The sequence below is a fragment of the Polistes dominula genome, unplaced genomic scaffold, assembly GCF_049000335.1.
Source record: "Polistes dominula isolate Pdom_NZ unplaced genomic scaffold, Pdom_raw_medaka contig_15, whole genome shotgun sequence".
Lineage (NCBI taxonomy): Eukaryota > Metazoa > Arthropoda > Insecta > Hymenoptera > Vespidae > Polistes > Polistes dominula.
The window spans coordinates 1541561-1563371 of NW_028300915.1; the positions used below are offsets into that span (position 1 = coordinate 1541561).

Here is a 21811-nt window from a genome sequence, read left to right on the forward strand (position 1 = left end):
GAAATATTACTCTATTTGCATACCTGCATTTAAATATTACATTTATACTTTTCATTTCAATAATCTCTTTAACATATATATATATATATATTTTTAATTCCATCTACAAATCTAAGTTTCAATATAAAAGCATAATAAAAGTATGAAATAAATGATTGTCACAAGTGCACTCTCTGTTTGAATAAATATCTTTAATTGTAAAAAAAAAAAAAATTAACTGATATTTTATGTAAATAAACAAATTAATTCAACTTTATAGTTACGTTATATAAATATGATCAAATATTATTATATAAAAACATAATAAATAATAATAGAACATCATGTTGTGTTCTTAATAAACCAGAGAAAGTGTATATTCTACTTTAGTTCTATAATAATTTATTTTTTTAAAGTATACATAATTATTATTATTATTATTATTATTATATTATTCACATTTTTTAAAAGTACATTTTAAATTAAATTAATTGTAAATAGATTTGTTTTTTCTTTACAAGAGAGCATTGTCGATATAATCACTATAAGTTACAAGTGCAGTTAGTTATACAATAGTAATACTATATTTTAATGGTACAATTTGTTATATATATATATATATTTATATAAAAGAAGGAAAATTACATGGTCCACAGTTTCCTGAAATTAATCCCTAGTATCCTTAATAATTGTTCATTATAGGAACAATATTACTATATTTTATAGAAAGCTATTCTCAGTAGAAGAATACAAAGACACATTAATGATTATCCACGTTCTTTCTAAATACTAATTTTATATGTATATATATATATATCTAATATGAGTTGATATTAATATAATTACAAATAATAGCATAAAATAGATATAAATTGTCAAAAATATTACATAAATATTAATTATAAAAGAAATATGTATGCATACATTTACATAGTTTTACATATATGACTACATTTACGTGTATATACATTATAAACATGCTCTTATGGTTTCACATTACCATCTTTTGAGTTTGTAGAATCGTCCACTTTCAAATTTACTGAATTATCTTCAATCTTTGAGTTAACTGCTGTATCACGTGCAGTTAACTTTTCTACAAATTGTTCAATCATTTTAATATCTTGTAAGCCAATAAATTTGTCTAAAACTAATCCATTTGATATTGCAAATACTGCTGGTACTGCTTTTACAGAAAATACATCAGCTAAATCTGGATTGGATTCTAAATTGATAATAGCAAGATCTAATGTTTCAATAGGTTCAATAAGTTCTATTAATTTAGGTGTTAATATTGTACAAGGATCACACCAATCTGCATGAAAATTGACAACAACTGTTCCTTTACCATTCATTACTTTGTCATTAAATTCTATGTTACCATTTATCTCATAAACTTTTTTCTTTTGATGAGACAACGAGATACGACGTATCCACATTGGAAATGTTTTATTAATATTTCGCAACATTATTATTAATTTTATTTAACATAAACAAAAATCTAATCTGTTTATACAATATTATATTTAATATATTTGTAGTTGGACCATTCACTGGACAGATTTGATCAAGCTTGCAATCTAGAAATAAATAACAACAAAGAAAAAATATATAACTTATGATACAAAAATATATAAATATATATATATATATACACATTAAATTAAGATAATAGATAATGTATGATTTAGTACCTTTAATAATTAGAAAATCCAATTAGATATTCGCACAGGTCTGACAGATTCTACTAATTGAAATTTGATATATGCCAAAATTCCAATTATAGATGAAATCAGTAATAAAGTAAATAATATTATACGCCAAATAAAAAGATGATCATAAGGCTAAAAAAAAAAACAATATAATTATACCAAAGATAATATGATGGATAAGATAAAATTAGAGACACAGATGATAAAAGTATTCAAGCATATTGGCTAGAGATAAGCAAGATCAAGTCAATTGAAATTAATTCAATAAACATAATTATTTATTTTACGTACCTTTCTTTCATTGACATTAGGTTTATCAGAAGCTCGAGGAATACTGAACAAAATTATAGTAAGAAGACCTATGACAATTATAATAACCAAACCAATTTTCTTCTCTATTCGTAATGATATTAAAAAAGTTACTATTGCAATTGCCCATAAAGTTAGAATCAAGAACAAACCCGTACCAATGCCAAATATCAAAGTAGACATATCTTTGCTAGGATACACATAACCATAACAATAATAAATAAATGATATATATATAGAACATAAATATGAATAACATAACATAAAAGAAATATAAAATTATTTGATAAGTTTTTCTTTTAAATGTATGCACTAATGATTTATATAATTATCAAAATTATATAAACTTATTTTTCAAATTTTATTATACTCACTTCAATCCATCTTCTTGTTTATGTTAATTGAAAATATTTTTTTTGAAGAAGAAGAAGAAGAAGAAAAATCACAGCTTATATTCTTCACAAGTTATTTCCAGGGGAAACTACAAAATAATAATAGAAACATTGTATATATTCATAATTTTTCTAATTGAAATCAAATTTTTATACACAAATTATGTATTAACAAATTTATTGTTAGTATAAAAATATGATGATCAGATCACTGAAAGATATATATATATAAATACTTACTATTAAATTTATCGAATAAATAAATTGGTAATCCATTTAGAAACAGAAAATCTATATATACATATGAAATAATGTATAATCATATTTATCTTTAGAAAAATTTCTATTCACAAAACTCAATTACCGACAGAGTTGGACATATTACAACGGTCGGTAATACAGTTCAAGTTATAAGCATGACAATTTCTATTTCTAAATGTATATATTATATTCTTATTTATCGTGTATTTATATATAATATATTGCATTAATATGTTTTTATAATAGATAAATTTGTAATAAAAAATAGATGTAAATTAAAATAAATGTAATTGTTCTTTTTTTTTTTTTTTAAATAAATATTTGATTTGTGTATTACATCTTACATTTTGAATTATTAGAATTCACCTTATATTTAAATTAAAAATTCAGAATAAATAATTCTTGCTATTGGTTCCAAAGTGCTATTGGTAAATAATATTATATTATCAAAGTGTTTAATAATCTTTATAATACTTACTCAATACTTTGTTAAATTTTGTCATAACCTTGACACTCATATTGTCATTTATAAATATAATATTGAAAAGTTGTTAAAATTAACGATATATTGATAAAAAGGAAAATAATAAAGAAATGGCTACAATTATGATGCTATCAAGATGTACAATTGTACCAGCTACAAAAAAACACACTGCTACTTTATTTTTCTTTCATGGTTCTGGTAAATAACATTAATTAATTTATTAAATAAAATGATTAAAGATAGGATAAGAAAATAAATGATAATGAAGAAAGAAAAAAAATTTGACTTAATGACATGTTTTTCTATTTTCAATAAACATATAAGCATTCTAATTTTCTTATATAAGGAGATACTGGAGAAAATGTGAAGACATGGATTGATGCAATACTCGGAAAAGAATTAAAGTTCCCTCATATAAAAATAATTTATCCTACTGCACCTGCTCAACCTTATACGCCAAATAATGGAATGGTAATATCAAATTTAAAATTGTTGTTTTTTTTTTTTGTGTTGTACCCCCGTTGTTACTTTATTGTAATACGTAACCATTAAAAGTTATATTTTTATAGCTTAGCAATGTATGGTTTAATCGTAAAAATATTTCAAATAAAGTTTCTGAAGAAGAAGATTCCATCACATCAATTTGTCATAACGTGATGAAGTTAATAGATGAAGAACATTTTAATGGAATCCCATATAATAGAATAATTGTTGCTGGTTTTTCAATGGGTGGATCATTGGCATTATATTTAGCATATAAATTTAATTTATCGTTAGGTGGTTGTGCTACAATATCATCATTTCTTAATAGAAATTCAATGGTATATCAGGTATGATATATATATATATATATGTTATATATCTATTATGAAGATTAAATTATTACTTTGTACATTTAATTATAACATTATACTATTTATTTACTATTACATCAAATTAAATTTGTCATTACAGCATTTAGAAAATAATAAACCAAATAATCTACCACCACTTTTACAATTTCATGGTTCTTCGGATATATTAGTTCCAATTCAATGGGGGAATGAAACTTACACCAATCTTAACAAATTTGTTAAAAATGCTGCATTTGTTGCAGTACCAACAGCAAAGCATGAAATAAATAAGGCAGAAATTCTACATTTTGAATTTTGGCTTAATGGTATTCTAGCAGAATAATTATTGTATCATAAAAAACTATTTAACAAAAATATATAATTTAAAGAAATAAATAATATAAATAAATTGTATATATAATACATTTATATTTTACTAATTTATTTGTATTTCTTTTTTTTTTTTAATTGGTAAAAATTTCAATAAATTTATTTAATATAATATTAAAAAAATGTAAATTTCCTCATATATATATATATATATATATATATATATATATATATATATATATATATATATATATATTTACATTACAATGTCCATCCAAATAACCATGATATATATATATATATATATTATGTTGAACTTTGATAATGACATAAGACATGTGTATTTTTAAAGAGAAAATCATACATTTTTATTTAACATTTTATTCGAAAAAAAAAAAAAATATTACATTTAATGCTTGCTACGTACAATGCTCGATACTATCGATTCAACGATTATACAGAAAACCGTCACATGTGTACCTCCCATTGTGAAGCGAACGTACTTATTGACATTCGTTTTATAATGTATTTTCTAAATCGTGCTTTTTAAAAGAACATTAGTGATAGATGTATTTATTTAAGATATTCGTCGATGTAAAATAATAAAAAGAAAATAACGATTGTGACAGTGTCAACCATTGATCTACGCTTTTAGAAGCACGTTCCTTGTAATATCCTTGAACATTCGTGCATTTTAATGAGAATCTCAAAATGGATAAGGCTATTCAAGTGCAGTCAGGATGTGAGATATAGGAATTTGAATGAAGGGTCTGAAATTGATGTAAAACTCATAAACATATAGATAGATATACATATACATATAGATATATATATATATATGTATATCTACCCAGGGGAAAGAATATCGACGTATTGCAAGATGCATTTATGAAGGTATACACGAAATTGAAAGTGATCAATATTATCTACATTTCTTCCAAAACCATTTCTTTAGATTATTTAAACAGTAAGATTGTTTAATAACTTTTGTTAATTACAATTGTTTAAGCACAAATAGAAAGTGAAAAGAATGATAGTGATCAAAGAAGAAAAAGAATGATATATTTTAACCAGTTAAGGGGACTCACCATCAATGTAAAAAAATCGAAAGCACGAATGAGAGAAGAATAATCCGTTTTTGTAATTTAGAATGTTCGAAGCCGTATCGTTAGATCTCGAAGCAGCAGGTTGATGAAAAAGTGGTGAGAGGGAGGAAGAGGAGAGAGAGGTGGTAGTAAAATGGGTCGAGGGTCAAAATGGATCTCGTGTCAATGGCAGTGCGCAAGGCTCGACTCAACGTTCCGTATTCTTACGAGGAACTTCTTTCAATAAAGTGGTGAGTAAAGGTCGATCCAAAGATCGCCGTTCATTTAGAGCTATGACGAAAATGAAATAATAATTAAGGGGGGTGTTAACAACGGCAAACGAATAAAAACCAACGAAAATATTGAATATCTTGCACACAATTGAAGTAAACGATCTTAACATCAGAGAGAGGGATTCTCTAACATCATAAAGAAGAAGAAGAAGAAGAAGTAGAAAATAATATTCTAAAGAAATGAGACGTCGGTGGTATTTAAATAAAACGAAGAACATACTCGTTAAAACATTTAAGAAGAAATTTATTTGTTGTTTGGTGGAATGTGTTTAAGAAATAAAGAATGGAACATGTACCCTTGTTGTGTACATCTTTTTATCAACGTTCCAACATTTAGTCATCAGTGATAATTGAAGAAAACATTGTTTTAAAAAAAAAAGGTTTATAAATATTCTCTTTTCTTTAAGCAAGCGCACTCAATATTAAGTTTGCGAGAGAAAAAAATGTCGATGAAGAAGGATCGTTGTGGTGGTCTCCTTTTGTACTCCAATTGCAGGGGGTGAACTCGAACGATATCGAGTACGGTCGATCAAAGAATAATTACGACGACGACACCAGTAGTGGCACAGTAGATAATTTTTATTCAAGACGAACGGAAACAAAGTAAATAATACAAAGAGAATAAAAGACATTAGTGCGGTGGAAGATTGTGAAAATATTTAACGGCCTCGTTCATGATTTACGGAACATTAGCTGTGACGGAGGAGTCAACTGCAACCACGGGGGCTACTTGGCTTCGCAATATCACCATCCAAGGTGAGACAGACAATGTCATTGTGCAGTTATGGGATAACTTTGGAATCATAATTGTGCGCCTGTATTTAACTGTGTTATTATTGATACGTGACACGCAAATGTGAACTTGAAAAAATCCTCCTAATAAATATCAACTTATATAGAAAAGTTTTTCAAATTGTTAGATAAAAGATCTAATTTTTTTTTTGTTTTTTTTTTTTTTGATTTAACAAAAGACTTATTAATTTAAGTGATATTTTATATTTATCAGTTATTTTTCGATTCGATCGTATTATTCGGATGACAATATTTTTACGCGCGCATAAAATATATTGTCATCTTTTAAAATTATATTCAATTATTTATTTTCTTAAAAGAATTTTTCATTTTAATATTTTTATAATATAAAATGAAAAAAAAAACAAACAAACAAAAAACAAGAATTTTGTTTTCAATATATTTTGTATTATTTTAGTTGCTTATTTGATTCCGAAATTCTTTCGTTCTAAATCTTACACGTTCTACTTTGCAGTAGTTTGTATGCTATTCAAGTGCGCCAAGTGTCGGCGCGGACGTAACAGCAATTCGCTTATAGAATACAATATTGTATACGAGAAGCATAATGCGGGCATCGTGTAAATCTTTAAAATATAATATTCCCAATTGATATTTGATTATATTTTTGTATTGTTTTTTTTTCTTTTTTAAACATTTCATTCATCAACATGACAAACCAAAAGTAATATGTGATATCGATTTAACAAAATTGTTCAATTTCATCTAACGAATAATTTGTTCGAGAAATGTATTTTAAAATATTTCTATACTACACATTAGAATACAAAATATACAGTGTTCTCTATTTTTGTATGAAAAAAAAAAAAAAATCACTTTCACTTACTTTCTATTTAGAAGAAAAACAAAAAAGAAAAAAAAACCATAACCTGTATAATTAGCACGAAAGAGAGAGAGTTTTGACGTTTTATATTTGGTATTGGATTTTGTTTACGACAGAAAAAAGAATTATTTTTATATGGTATTATTATATTCCTTTGATGGCCACTTTAACTATTCATAAAAAAAAAAAACAATTTTGTTAACAGACATTTAATGATATAATATTATTAATACGTTTAATATGAAAACTGAATTATTCGAAACTGGAGAAAGGCCAAAAAAATATTTGATTATATGAGTATATTTATGCCGCATTGCAGAATATTTTACTTATACGTATTAGTTGCATCACTGTGTTAAAACGTACTCATACATATAAATGTAATTTAATCAATATAGTTATATGTATACTTAGTATATATTAATTAATTAATTAGAAAAATTATTAATTATTATTTATAACATAATATAAATCGTATATGGATAATGTTTATTGAACGTAATATTTAAATTAGATATTTTGATGACAGACGGAAGTAACGTTATACATTAAAGTAATTATATACATGATATGCAATCGATTCGAGTCTTGTTGTATATTATATTCAAAGTTAAAAATACTTTCTGTATACAAGTGACATCCGATAAGAAAGATGGGCACGGTTCCAGCTTAGTTGATTTGAATATCGATTCTTTTTTTTTATATATATATATTTTATCTTCATAACAATACTCAAGATAGCGCGGGAAAACTAGCTCCGCCATATTGAATTTCAATTATTTCAAAATGGCTATCGACACGAGGGAGAATCTCATTTTTCAAAAGATACTAGACACGTGTGAAATTATTATATTATATTATATTATATAATAAATCATTTTTTATAAAATAATAAATAAAAATATATGATAACCTTTCAGGAGAGATGAGCAGTAGCAGTGGAAGTTTCGGTGTTGGTGTTGGCGTCGGCGTAGCCGGTGGACCAACACTTGCTGCAGGACAACAAAGTCAAGGAGTTGCGGCATTATTGGTGATGCTGGCTGTGTTGTGTTTTATTTTTGCTTATTGTTGTTGGGGTGCACCATTCTGTCGATCACTTTGTAGACGACATTGTTGTTGTCGTCTGGAGGATCCTGAACCAGATTCACGTTTTGGTAATAGCGATCAAACGATGGTTGCTACACCAACGATCATTCTTTTACCACATGGTAGAATGCTTGTGGTTGATGGTACTATGTTCACACAGTTTCAGGCTGATCCAACTGGTAAGATGCTATAAAATTAATTTTCAATTATTTGTCTATTTAATTAAAATTAATTATTAATTTACCAATTATTATTTTATGTTGTTACAGGTTTGGATTTGGTTGAATTGGGTGATAGTGTACTTCGTGCACAAAGAAATCCACGTAGTATTAATCGACATCAATTGCAAAACAGTCAGGGTAGTATATTGGAAATGGATGCTGAAACTCCTAGTAAAGATAGTTTAGGATCTATAGCATGTTTTCCACCGCCTACTTACGAAAGCATTTACGGCAAAGAAGAGACTGATATGCCGCCTTCGTATTCTGACATTCTATTGCATAGGTATACAAGATTTGTAATTACTGATATTTATTATTCTTAAAATTAAATGCCTAATAATACATTCATTTTTTTTGTAGGTTTGCTAATCTTCCTCATGAGTTAGAGATGCACGATTTTTGTCGTAACGACAAAGAAGAAATCGAAATGCAAAGTTTAGAAGATTGTCCTCATATAGTTGGTAATCCTACGAACGTATTACCTTATCCTTTTTTAATAACGACTTTCTCTAGTCCAAGTTCTCCAAGAAGAACTGTCTCGAGAAATCCATCTATCATAAGTAATCCTTTGGATAATTATTACATGGACAACGATTTAGGGCTATATAGATTAAGCCATGAAATGATTCATCGTGTTTCAAGCAACACTAATTTAAATACTTATAGAACTTCGCACGATGGTATTACGTTTCAATTGTTTCATGAAAATGAAAATCGCCATCAAAGAGATAATACAATAGATAATGAGAATCATCGTTTAAATTCACAAAATGTTAATCGAAACAACGAACAAAGATACTCCCATAGAGTGGATGAAATAACAAACCCCGAATCTGATAACGTAGCAATAGAAAATGATATAATGAATACGAGAAATCGTGCACGAAGTCTTTCAAGAATAAATAACGATAATAATACGAATAGAGAACGTGTTTCTAGAGACAATGATGAACCTGGTGTTGCTTTTGTCAGACATGTTAATACTCACGAAACTGAGACTTCCTTAGACGTTCCACATGAAATGTGTAATGCAAATAGGGTCAACGAAATGTCTCAATCGCAATTATATCATGGAGAACAATCAAGTGTAAGAAATGTTCATTTACAAAATACACAAACTAACGAAATTAACCAAAACAACGAAGCTAGTCCAAATGTAAGGTATCTTCATAGAAGCAGACGAAACGAGGATGAAAATAGAACGCAAAATAATGAAGATTCTAGTTATCCTGATGATGATGATGATGATGCTACTGCTGCTGGTAATTTTGGTGCTCTTGCTGATATTCGCGAGAGTAGGGTCTGATGAATTATTGCCAATTTGGACAATTAATATTTAGGATATTGTATGCTAACATCGCGCCCTACTACTTTTCATTATTTTATATACTTTCAAAAATTCATTCGTTTTCTGATACACTTAATTATAATGATAAAAACGCACACGCAGTGGTTATAAAGTAGTAATTAATGAAATAATGAATAAATGCCGATAAAAGCTCTTCAAATTTATATGAAAGATTTTTACGATTATTAAAGCAGAGGATATATTAACGAACGCATTTATCATTAAACATAAAAAAAAGCATACTATTTTTTCTTAATATAACTTATACATAATATATATATATATATATATATATCTATATATATATATATATATATATATTATATTGTTATTTGAAATGTTTAGAAAATAGGTTAATATTTATTATTATGATATATAAATATTTATTGCGAGTGATATTATTTTGTTGATATTAAATATCAAATTTCAAGTTACAAACCCTTTCTACTTGGTGTGCGATAATATACATATATACATATATATGTATATTGCATTAAGCAATAGTAATACACTTCCTTTAAGAAGATTCAGTGAACATTATTATTATATATATATATCACTATTATATGTCATATCTAATAATTGATCAATTTTTACTTAAAATCTGTTAAATTAAATTTAAATTATATTATATTATATCCAAAAAAAAAAAATAAGATTTATTTTAATAAAAATCGCTTCAAATATTCTGGCGCTAAATGATCCAGGTACGCCTGACAATATCTTTTAATAGATAATAATGAAAGTGTATGGTGATATCAATATCAATTAATTTAAATAAGACTCAAACAAGTTATGTGTATTAGTACAGTGCCTAATCATTTGTTTTTTTTTTCTTTTTTTTACATTTTATTATAAAACAACTGTATTTATTGTAAATGATTTTCAATGAATTTATATTTAACTATGTAATAAGTTTTACACACACACATAAAATAATAATATTAATGATTATCTCATTAATGTCACAAAAACAATCTATACAAATATTATGTTAATATACTTTTAATGAAAGATTCATTTAATTATGCTTAAATAACAGATTTAATGGAACTAGAACAGGATGTACAATAAATATAAATTGAAATTGTTATCAAGAAAAGAATTGTTATAAAAATAAACATCTATTAAAAAAAAAAAAAAAAAAAAAAAGAAAGAAAAAAAGAAAAAAATAATAATAAATTTTTAAATATTACACAAGAAACCTTGATTATTCATTTTTGTGTAATATAATAAAAGTATTGAGTTGTTGTCAAGATAACGTTAGTTCAGTCCGTCCACAGAAGTCTGTGTATGCACCTAATATTCGGCTTAATATCTTCAAAGTTTTGTATAAATCACATAATTTATCCTATAATAAAAATTATATGTTTTCCATTTATGTTATTTGTGTAAGTTTACTATTCTTTGTTTAATTTGGACAAACAAACAAATCAACAATCAAAAACAAGAATAAACTAAATAAGATTTGTACTCTGAGAGAGAGTACATATATATATAAATTAATTAATCATTAATTTAAGACCATAACACTTGCACGATAAATCGTTTAACTTCACATGAAATCAAACATGTATCATAATTATAATTTATACAGAATAATTATATATACTGTATACATTATCATTGTTATCACGTAGTTTACAAAGGATTATTAAGCCAGGCGTTATAAAATCAAATAAAAACTTTAATAAGATATTTAATAATAATATTTCATATAAATAATTAATCAAATTATTTGTTTTTCCTATTATTCATCATCATCATCATCATCATCATTATCATCCATATCTTCAGGTGCTGAAGAATCTTCTTCATCATCTATTTGTTTTTTATCCCAATCTTTCAATTTTGCACCCATAACAAAATCATCTCTTAAAACTGACCATACTTTGTCTTCCTTCTGTAAAAAAAAAAAAATATTAAAGTATGATATTATAAAATAATATTTCATAGTAGATAAAAATAGTGCAAACTTACATTTTCTGTATTATCTTCTTCAATTTGATTTGGAATATTTTTGTCTACAGGAATACTTTTGGATTCACCCATAAGTACATCCAAAAATGCACGTTTATCTATATTTTTAAATACTTGTTCACGTTTCCTCTCTAAGGGTCCAGCATCCTGCAATTTTTGATTCGTGTCGGTTTGTTGTTGCCTTACTGCATTGAACAATTGTACTACACCTCTAACAAAATTTACAATTTTGTTTAACAATTCTAATATATATATATATATATAACATTATATCTTTATAATAAATAATAAATAAATCAATGGAAATTATACTTGGTTGCAATTTTTTGAAGAAGTCTTTCACGTTCTCTGTCAAGAATAGATGGTTTCACTCTTATACCTAAATTATCCTTCTGTCTTGGTTTTTTTTTCAATAATAGATTTTCTTTACCATCAGTGATATCTGATTTTTCTTCTTTATTTTCAACTGTATCAGTTTCCACAGGTAAACTTTCTTTCTTTTTCACTTCATTAAGCTTTTTAGCTTTAGATAACACTATTGTCTTTTTTCTTTTTGGTTTGTTAGTTTTTAAAATTTTTTGAATAGCATCTGCCCAGCCAGGATTTGTTTCTGTAGTTGCCATTATTAAAGGTGATTTAACTAATATTACACTTTTAAATCACAGTTTTATGTTATTACATTAATTGTAATTCGAAATATTTTATAAAGTAAGAATAACAAAATTCTTTAATTTATAGGTTAGAAAACTTTCACTCTGATATATCTCAATAAATTAATACGGTCAAGTTAAGATATATTTGTTATTACGATATAAAAATAAAATTAATTAATTATTACATTAATTATCAATTATTTTGACATATGTTTTTATTTAATTTTATTTTAGCACGTGTTGTTGATGTAAACACTTGCACTATATAAAACATTTTTATATTGTCGACAGAGGGAACGATGGTATTGGAATGATTGGCGCGAAATTTAAATATCATAAGTTTTGAAAGTAACTTCAATTTGTTTCTATAGAAAATATTAGCACATATAAAAGCTTGATATAATTACATTATTAATATTAATATATTAAATTCTTTTTTTTATGTACGTCGCTAGAATCAGGAAATATTAATCTAAATAAAAACATTTTTATACTTAAATAAATCATTTATAAATATATCTTCAAAATTTGAAATTAGTACATAATTATTAGTATTATCTTAATCATGATAGATGAATATTTTTACAATATTATTTAATACTGATTTTATATGATTATCAACACTAATTCTTTGTCATCACACTTTGAAACATTCCTTTGTTTTTGTACCATAATAATTATTTAGTGCCACAGAAAATAAGTAGTAAATTCAATAATTTCATCATGTGAATATTTTACAGTAAATATATATTATCACATTTGAAATGTAATTATTTTATACTTGTTATTCTCTTTTTAATCATTTGTATAATTGTACATATAGTTAAAATATTAACAAATTAACATTATAGGTTTATTATACCTATATAAGTGAATATAATATTTATTTGTCTATTTTTTTGTATGATAAAACTGGAAAGAGTTGATTGTTGAAATTTTGTTGTCACAGATACCAAAGTATTATTAAAATTATAATCTATTAATCAATATATATATATATATGTCTATATATATACACGTTACTTATAAACATTTATATAGCACAGAAATTAAAGATGAGAATTAATATTACATAAAATTGATTTAATTACAAGTGACTGTTACAAAGGGATTATGAAGAAATAAAGAATAACTAAAAATTATTTAATTAAATTATAACAGTCTTCACATATATTAAGCCTATAACGAATACAGCAACAAAAGAGTTAAACTATGTTTCTGATGTTCGCAGTTCCAAAAAGTACAAAATTTTTAATAGAATTATACCAAGAGCGTAGGTATAGGTTTCTTTCCAGGCCATGCTTCTTTCGCATATTTTTTCTTTTTAGGCTCCATTGCACGTGGTTCTGTGGGACCTGAAATTTCTGGTATTTGTGGTATTTCGGGTTGTACAAGATTTGGAGTCATTTCAACTTCTGGTGCAGGATTTGGTAACGCAATGCCAAGTCTAGATGTTAATGATGTTAAAGCTGTTGAAAAAGGATTTATTGATAATGAGGAAGGTGTAAATTGTTCTGGTGGAAGATCATGATAAAGCTGTGGTGCGGTTGACGTTGGTTGTAAATGTTTTAAGGGATGGTGATCTTCTGACAACGATATCAATCCACCTTCCATACGCATTCTCTATAATTGTAAAATATAGAAACATTAGTTTATTTGAATAATTAATAATTTCATCATATAAATGTATACAATTTGTAATTATGAGTAAACAAACCTTGCTTGGAACTACAGTTGTTTGTACAAGATTACGAAATCTACCAACCGATGGGTCTACATCTTCAGGATTAATAACTTCTTCATCGTCATTAAATGTAATACCTTTTTTCTTTCTTTTTCTTGTACTTTTATGCATTTCATCATCCGAGATACCAAGCATGGATATACGTCGATTATGTGCCGTGTTGAATTCTGTTAAATTCTAAAAATTATAATGTATTATTAATTATTATATGTTTTACATTATTATTTATTTCTTTTATTGTGTGTTAATATAAGAAGATACATACATCAAGTTCCGTTTCTGTTTCAGGTAAACCTAATAAACCTCCAGTTTCTGCATCTTCTGAAAGTTTTTCTAATTCTTCAATAATGGCCCTCGAACCAGTTTGTGGTCGTTCTCTGATAATATAATATCGCGTTGATGCTCCAAAATGAAATGTAGTATCAATAGGAAGTTGAGTTGGTTTATGTGCTTCTAAACGCATATTACCAATAAATGTTCCATGTGCTATAAACAATGACAAATAACTTTAATACATAATCATAAAATATACAAATATATTTATAGAATAATTTGTTAATCAACTAATAACTTACTACTGCCCAGGTCTACTAAAAATGCTCTGTGAAGATGTTTATGATATACAAGTGCAGCATGGACTCGAGAACAGGAAGCATGATCGATACAAAAATCATTTAATTGTTGATTGCGACCAAACAAATAACATTTCTTTTCATCGACCATTAATTTCTATAATAAAAATGATATTTGTTATTTATATATATATATATATATATATATATATATATATATATATATATATATATATATATGTATATGTATTGTATTTTTACAGTGACTTTAAGTACTTGTAATATGTTATGTTACCTGTATTAATTTATCATTTTTTAATACATCCAAATGTAAACCAACTGGAGGTTTACCAGCCCTGAAAACATAACCTATTCATGAATAAATATATTCGAAAGCTATTACATCCATTTTATAAGGACAAGTCAATATATATATATATGTATGTAATATACTTTGGAATAAATTATTATAAATATTATTAAAACTTCACACACACCAGTTTGGAACTTCATAGTGATTTGCCATAACTACTTGTTAATACAAAGTAGTACTCATAAACAAGTAGAATATTCCAATAAATTTCGAGACAGCCGTGTTTAATACTTTCAATAATATAAGTATTTGTTTAGTTGATATTTGTTGAGCAAAATCCACTGTATCGTTACCGATCAACATGTTGAGTAAACGTAGGTCGAGTAGACGCCATGTTATCCATGATTAAAACATTTAAAGTTTTATTTGAATGTTAAATAAAATAATAATAATTTCGTGTTATTATCTAATTGTAATTTCTATTAATAATTAATAAACATAGATGTGATATTTATAACGAATAAATTCTACCTTTATCTTTAAATTATTATACATTTTTCGAAAGAGACAATAATAAATAATACGATGATTAAAGAAAGAAAAAAGAAAGAAAAAACATTGCATTATATTCTAATGGTAACACTACTTGCATTGGTCAACAGCGTGATGCATGATTGATTTGATTGTTTTTTTTTTCTTTTCTTTTTTTCAATAAAATGATTCTGTAAATACAGCAATATTGAATTGTAATATTAATTAACAAATTAATAATTTGTCAATATTCATCTACAATTTATTTAAAAGGAACGTTTGTTAAACTTTTGCATTGGAGAACACAATAGTGTCATCTATAGTGACATCTATAGTTTTGATTGGAATAGGTAAAGTGCATTGAATTAAAATAAATTCAAGTTTTGTGTGTATACTCAAATATTCAATATTAATGTTTAATATAAAATGTAAATAATATTATAATAATAATCTGTAGTGAAATAATTTTGTATCTGTTAATAAATCAAACATTAAGTGAATTATATATTCAAGTCAATACGTATATGACAACATTGTTACATAAAAGTTTTGATACACAGAGGACAGACATCTTATTAGTTTAAAAATAATTTATATCAATATTCACAAGTATCTAATGATTTTTAACAATTCATAAAAATACAATACTAAAAAAAAATGATTAGAATACATACATAAAAAAAAAAAAGTAAAAAATATAAGCAATACAAAATAATGTGTTTATAGGTTATCACAATAGTTTTGTTTACAACATTTTAATTGATTCTATAAATCTATTCAAACAGGAAAATTTATAAAATATATGAGTAAAAATTGTCAATAAATTATTTATAAAAATATATAATTTTTATAAATAATTGTATTGTTTGTTTGTTTTTTTCTTTTTAGATACGTAAAAAAAAAAATGGTTTTTTCACGTTTCGTTAAAAGTCTCAATCCAGTACAGAGAGAAAAAATACATTTTAGAATAGCACTCCTTTATGCAGCATTAGCTTGGAATGGATTTGCAATAGGTATATATTTGTTTACAAGGGATAAGAAGGAAATTTCTGGCATATCAAGAGGTATTTTTTTTCACAATCTTATTTAACTTTTATACTGAATTATTGACAAATATATTCAGACGACATAATAAATTCATATTATGAAATATTACAGGTTTAAAAACACTATCAACTTCAGATACTAATACAGCTCAACTTATTCGCTTTAAAGGATTCAATATTGTAGAAAATACTATATATGATAAAAAGCAAATAGATGAAATACGTCAAAATATTTTAAATCCTCCTGTTGAAGAAGAATCTCATGATTTTGATTGATTAATAGTTCAAAATACTAATCTTATTACAAGTGTGATAATAAGAATATATATATATTATGTATAAGATGTATAATACTATAGTATTTGTATAAGATGTATATAATATTAAAATATCATTAAAACCGTAAATATATTGCTGTTATTTACAAATTCAAAGAATATCAAGGTATTCGTTGTTATTAATTTAATAAAGGAACCAATAAGTCAGTCAATAAGATGTCTGCAATCGTATCATGTAAAAAAAAAAACTTAAGGAAGAGATCTTCGTAAAGCTATTGCACCAGATGAAGAATTTCCTGCTTCAGGATTTAATTCTTTCAATCTTTGTTCCATTTCACACAATAAAGCTGATCTATTGAAATTTTCAAATATTATTTGCTTAAATTAACTTTTACATATACATATTATATATAAAAAAAACAAAAAACATCATGATATTACACAAACCTGTATTCTTCATATCTCATAACCACTTCTTCTAATTCTTGTTTGTAAAGTCTTGTAAGCATAGCGTTGAAACAATCAAGTTCTGGCAAACGAAAGAGTTCCCAACGTAATTTACGATCTAATGCAATAGATGCTCTACTATACACATACAACCAATGAGGAATTTCTTCATTAAGATATGGATTAGCTGGTACTAAGACACTGTGAGAATGAAAGTGAGTATGTCTAGGAGGTGATACTACTCTTATGGCTTGTACTTCGTGCGGATAACACGGATGTTCATATTGTGCTTGTCTTGTTATATGACTGAAATTAATATGAAATCATTATTTATAAATAAGATAAAAAAAAAAACAAGTTCATAATAAAGTAATATAGTACTAATCATTAATTACTTACTTGACATAATAGACACCATATTCTGGTGATTCTATTCTCTCCCAACCAGTTGGTAAACCTTCCTTTTCTAAAGGATGCGACCAATGTGTAGTTTTTGTATTATGATCTATGTAATATTTTCTACCTCTAAGTGTAAAGTCTACCGACCAACCAGGTGGTAAAGGTAATTCTTCTTGTTGTTCACTTCTAGAACTTGATCTTTCTGACTGACATCTACTATATCTTTACAAATGTTTATAGTTTTTGTTAGTTAAATAAAAATAATAATTATAATCATTCATATTAATATAATATTATTAATAATACCCAGCATTTTGACGATATACTGATTGATTATATTCATCGTAACCAGTGTCAGCATCAAATGTTAAATAAGACACTTGTGGAGTTTGAACACGATCTAAATGATACTCAGATCCAGCATATTGATTGACATAAGTATGAGATGCAGCAGGTGATAATCCTGAGTGATATAATGGTGTTGTAGTACGAGAAGATATACCTTCGTTTAATCCAGTATTAACAGAAAGACCTGTGAATCTAATAAAATATAGCAAATTAATAACATTTGTAAATGTTAAATTAAATGTAATATAAATAATACATTAATTCATAAATATTATCATATATTAAAAATTACCTTTGTGCTAAATCTGGAACAGAACTATTAGGAGTATATTTTCCTTCATGGCTACCCAATCCAACAGCACTCATCGTAGTCTTTGTATTTCCAAACTTTTGTACTATACTTGGTTGTTGTGGGATAGACTATAAAATATATATTTATTTATTATTATATTTCTTAGATTTTTAACTAAATTTAATATCTATAAAAAATGAATATAGAATTGGTATCAAATTTACCATTGAAGATGGTATCGTGGGATGATTTCTTCTTCTTACTCTTCTGTTTGGTTCTGTCGTCCAGACATTAATAACTAACAAAATAATAATTGTTAATGTAAATTAGTAAACATTGAATGTTTGAAATTGAATAATATGAAATAAAAAATTGATCTTACTTGGCATTTCAGGTGGTGTCTCTTTCTTAATATATTTACCAACTACACCTTCCTTAATTGTTCTTAAATCTTTATTTTTTCGCGACAACATTGCAATTGATAAAAAATATATTCGAATCATATAATCATATAATAATCTAAAATATCTGTTTAATCTCATAACCATATCAAAAAATAATACATTAACAACACATTTGTACAACTGTCAATAGAAAATTAACGGTTACATTTTAATATCAATTTTTATTTATTAATACGTTATATATATATGTATATGTATATGTATATGTTTTTTTTGTTATTAGAAATAAATGTTTATTTTGATCTATAATCATAAATATCGATATTTTATGTTTGAGTGATCAAGTAATGTAATCATATTGTTCAAATAGATTTTTTTGAGTATAATAAGAACTATCAAAGAACAACGTAGTAATTATAGTTTATATAATGAAAAAGAAATTAAATATAATAATCACTGATACAAAAATGTTATTAATACAAATTTAAACATTACAATTTAACAATAAGCAATGACATTAAATTCGTTAACGAATAAAATCAAGCCATGAGCTATTATTGGAACATTCGCTTCTTAACCAAAGAAGTGTGCATCGATTTGATTGGTTAATTAAAGCTTTATTATGATTCGTCAATACTTATTAGATATATAAGAAAATTGATATATTTGTATTTAATTTAACAAAATGTTTCTTGATTTTTTTTTCTCGTCGTATTATTTATAATATTAATTAAAAATGTATTGAATGATATTAAAAGAAAAATATGAAAAATGAAATATGTTCAAATTTGTATTTTTTTTTTGAAAATAATACAAATAAATAATGTTAGATTATCATTATCTATTTAATATACAATTATTCCTCTAAAGAAAAAAAAAGACAAAAATAAAATCAATTTATTATTTTATATTTATTTGAATTTGAAATAATATATTTATTTGTTGATATGAATAAATAGTAAAATACTTGAAATACTTACCCCCACTACTCACCCATTAATTTATAATAATGAAACATAGAAAATTAGCTTTTACCTTGCACACACACACCATAAGCATGATATGTAAATTAATGATTACATATTAACGCACTATAATTTTTTTGGTTTTTTTTTTTATAGTGTTAATGTTATTGAAACAATTTGTTGTTTTGTTTTCTTTCTTTCTTTCTTTCTTTTTCAGTATTGTTAATATCAGTTTCATTATAAATACGTTCATTCTCATTAAATAGTTAGTTTAAATACTTGTTTAAAATAAGTAATTATACAGTTAATTATCAATTTTAAGTAGATTATCATCATCATCACACAACATGGTGGTAGTTTAAAATAACTATTCAATTATTATATAAATATGTTTGATATTGAACTTACTGCAGATATATATATATATAATATTGTATCTATAGAGAGCCATGAAGAAATGTAGATTAATTTATTGCTAGTTTTCATGTTTTTTTTTTTCTTTTTTTTTTTTTTTTTTAAATATAAAATTTGTCCTACTGCTTCTAATATTCTCCATAATAAGCACTCTCATAACAACAAATAGGATTATACACACACTGGGTTTGGTTTTTTGTTTTTTTTTATAGGCAAATTCATTGTTTAGTTCTACTACTGAAATTTTCATTGGAATAACAGAAAATAATAACGTTGAATAACTACTATCAATAAAAGTTTGTTTAATGATAGGTTTTCTTTTTGTTTTTGTTTAAACTATATATGTATATATATATCACAGTGCATCTCACGTTTGTATAGTTTTCTTTTTTTTTCTTTTTTCTTTTTTTCTTTTTTTACGTATCGTGCATTTCTAGAATAATATTTATTAAGCCGAGATAAAACAACTTGATTTGAGGCAGCTCCCATTCCAAATCTATGAATTTTTTTTTTTTCTTTTTTTTTGTAGCAGCAGCAACAGCAGACGTGTTATATAATATCCATACGTTGTTTGTTTGTTTGTTTGTTTGTTTTTTTTTTGTAAGTAATGAATTCTACTGGTCCTATATGGTGGTAGAAATGCAATTGTCATGCTGTAAAAAAATATTGATATATTATGTGATTTCAATTTTTTTTTTTTTCTTAATGAATCGTAACAGTATTACAATCTACATTATTTTTTTTTTCTTATCTCTCTCTCTCTCTCTCTTTCGCTCTTTCGCTCTTTCTCTCTCTCTCTCTCTCTCTCTTCCTTTTTATATATATATATATATATATATATGTATCTATGTATATATATATAAATTTATGATCAGAGACAATATACCCCCGTTGTGTAATTCTGGCTTGACCGGTCGGTGATAGGGTCTCCAAATCACAATGAAAATCAAATATCTAAATGACAATAATAGAAATTGCATTTCACAATGAATGGAGAAGAAAAAAAAAAAAAAAAAAAAAAAGAAAAGGATAAATTTGTAGGGCTAACAGGGATTATTATTAGGCCACGCATGAATAATAATAAACACTACTTGGTTTTTGATGAGAGAAGATATTACAGTGAAACATTAAAAACAATTTGCATGAGAAATGTAGTTCCTATTATTTTTTGTTTTTTTTTTGTTTTCCATTTTTTTTCTTTTTTTTCTTTTTCTTCATTTTTTTCTTTTCCTTTATAATTTATATTTGCACGTAAGCTGTTGTATTGACACAAAACAAAACAAAAAAAAAAAAAACGTAACAGAGTAAAAATAAATTAGACATTGAATCAATAATAATAAATGTGCCTATTTTACGCATTTAAAGACTTTGTACGATGATACACTACCTACGTTTGTTTGTTTGTTTTTTTTTAATCTTTTTCTTTTCTCTCTCTTTCTCTTTCTCTCTCTCTCTCTTTCTT

The 21811-nt window shown here is 25.3% G+C and overlaps 7 protein-coding genes across 22 annotated transcripts; 3 read left to right on the top strand and 4 right to left on the bottom strand.

Moving 5' to 3' along the window:
• Positions 1-364: 364 nt before the first annotated feature.
• On the bottom strand, positions 365-5526 carry LOC107068214 (uncharacterized). Of its 8 annotated transcripts, none has more exons than XM_089170418.1 (5): positions 5386-5526; positions 2372-2478; positions 1980-2022; positions 1671-1820; positions 365-1556 (listed from the first exon to the last, which is right to left on the bottom strand). In XM_089170418.1, the coding sequence occupies exon 5, from the start codon at positions 1443-1445 to the stop codon at positions 963-965; it is 483 nt and encodes a 160-aa protein (XP_089026544.1). In that variant the 5' UTR covers positions 1446-1556; positions 1671-1820; positions 1980-2022; positions 2372-2478; positions 5386-5526; the 3' UTR covers positions 365-962. The 8 variants fall into 8 exon arrangements, with proteins under 8 accessions (XP_089026544.1, XP_089026543.1, XP_089026541.1 ...); XM_089170417.1 differs by having other exon boundaries at positions 1980-2047; XM_089170415.1 differs by having other exon boundaries at positions 1980-2187.
• Positions 2875-4381, top strand: LOC107068213 (lysophospholipase-like protein 1). Of its 2 annotated transcripts, XM_089170414.1 has the most exons (5): positions 2875-3078; positions 3230-3332; positions 3481-3605; positions 3704-3964; positions 4089-4381. In XM_089170414.1, the coding sequence occupies exons 2-5, from the start codon at positions 3245-3247 to the stop codon at positions 4308-4310; spliced, it is 696 nt and encodes a 231-aa protein (XP_089026540.1). In that variant the 5' UTR covers positions 2875-3078; positions 3230-3244; the 3' UTR covers positions 4311-4381. The 2 variants fall into 2 exon arrangements, with proteins under 2 accessions (XP_089026540.1, XP_015179876.2); XM_015324390.2 differs by having other exon boundaries at positions 2878-3332.
• Positions 5499-11344, top strand: LOC107068211 (uncharacterized). 3 transcript variants are annotated; one of them, XM_015324388.2, is made up of 4 exons: positions 5499-5633; positions 8229-8573; positions 8664-8898; positions 8976-11344. In XM_015324388.2, the coding sequence occupies exons 2-4, from the start codon at positions 8234-8236 to the stop codon at positions 9919-9921; spliced, it is 1521 nt and encodes a 506-aa protein (XP_015179874.2). In that variant the 5' UTR covers positions 5499-5633; positions 8229-8233; the 3' UTR covers positions 9922-11344. The 3 variants fall into 3 exon arrangements, with proteins under 3 accessions (XP_015179874.2, XP_015179871.2, XP_015179872.2); XM_015324385.2 differs by lacking the exon at positions 5499-5633 and adding an exon at positions 6291-6431; XM_015324386.2 differs by lacking the exon at positions 5499-5633 and adding an exon at positions 6840-7045.
• A 285-nt stretch (positions 11345-11629) lies between these two features.
• LOC107068270 (RRP15-like protein) lies at positions 11630-12873 on the bottom strand. The gene is made up of 3 exons (XM_015324490.2): positions 12256-12873; positions 11944-12154; positions 11630-11866 (listed from the first exon to the last, which is right to left on the bottom strand). Exons 1-3 carry the CDS (start codon positions 12564-12566, stop codon positions 11714-11716), a joined length of 675 nt encoding a protein of 224 aa, XP_015179976.2. The 5' UTR covers positions 12567-12873; the 3' UTR covers positions 11630-11713.
• Positions 12874-13363: 490 nt separating this feature from the next.
• On the bottom strand, positions 13364-15896 carry NiPp1 (nuclear inhibitor of protein phosphatase 1). 2 transcript variants are annotated; one of them, XM_089170318.1, is made up of 7 exons: positions 15757-15896; positions 15410-15566; positions 15208-15268; positions 14916-15069; positions 14606-14826; positions 14314-14517; positions 13364-14219 (listed from the first exon to the last, which is right to left on the bottom strand). In XM_089170318.1, exons 2-7 carry the CDS (start codon positions 15436-15438, stop codon positions 13857-13859), a joined length of 1032 nt encoding a protein of 343 aa, XP_089026444.1. In that variant the 5' UTR covers positions 15439-15566; positions 15757-15896; the 3' UTR covers positions 13364-13856. The 2 variants fall into 2 exon arrangements, with proteins under 2 accessions (XP_089026444.1, XP_015179953.1); XM_015324467.2 differs by having other exon boundaries at positions 15208-15281; positions 15410-15848.
• Positions 15897-15966: 70 nt separating this feature from the next.
• Positions 15967-17209, top strand: LOC107068254 (uncharacterized). Of its 4 annotated transcripts, none has more exons than XM_015324469.2 (3): positions 15967-16106; positions 16645-16820; positions 16915-17209. In XM_015324469.2, the coding sequence occupies exons 2-3, from the start codon at positions 16661-16663 to the stop codon at positions 17076-17078; spliced, it is 324 nt and encodes a 107-aa protein (XP_015179955.2). In that variant the 5' UTR covers positions 15967-16106; positions 16645-16660; the 3' UTR covers positions 17079-17209. The 4 variants fall into 4 exon arrangements, with proteins under 4 accessions (XP_015179955.2, XP_015179954.2, XP_089026447.1 ...); XM_015324468.2 differs by having other exon boundaries at positions 16085-16184; XM_089170321.1 differs by lacking the exon at positions 15967-16106 and adding an exon at positions 16113-16141.
• An 85-nt stretch (positions 17210-17294) lies between these two features.
• Positions 17295-19668, bottom strand: LOC107068252 (uncharacterized). Of its 2 annotated transcripts, none has more exons than XM_015324465.2 (7): positions 18949-19668; positions 18791-18864; positions 18567-18694; positions 18233-18466; positions 17927-18142; positions 17528-17833; positions 17295-17432 (listed from the first exon to the last, which is right to left on the bottom strand). In XM_015324465.2, the coding sequence occupies exons 1-7, from the start codon at positions 19112-19114 to the stop codon at positions 17330-17332; spliced, it is 1227 nt and encodes a 408-aa protein (XP_015179951.1). In that variant the 5' UTR covers positions 19115-19668; the 3' UTR covers positions 17295-17329. The 2 variants fall into 2 exon arrangements, with proteins under 2 accessions (XP_015179951.1, XP_015179950.1); XM_015324464.2 differs by having other exon boundaries at positions 17927-18148; positions 18949-19663.
• Between the last annotated feature and the right edge of the window lie 2143 nt (positions 19669-21811).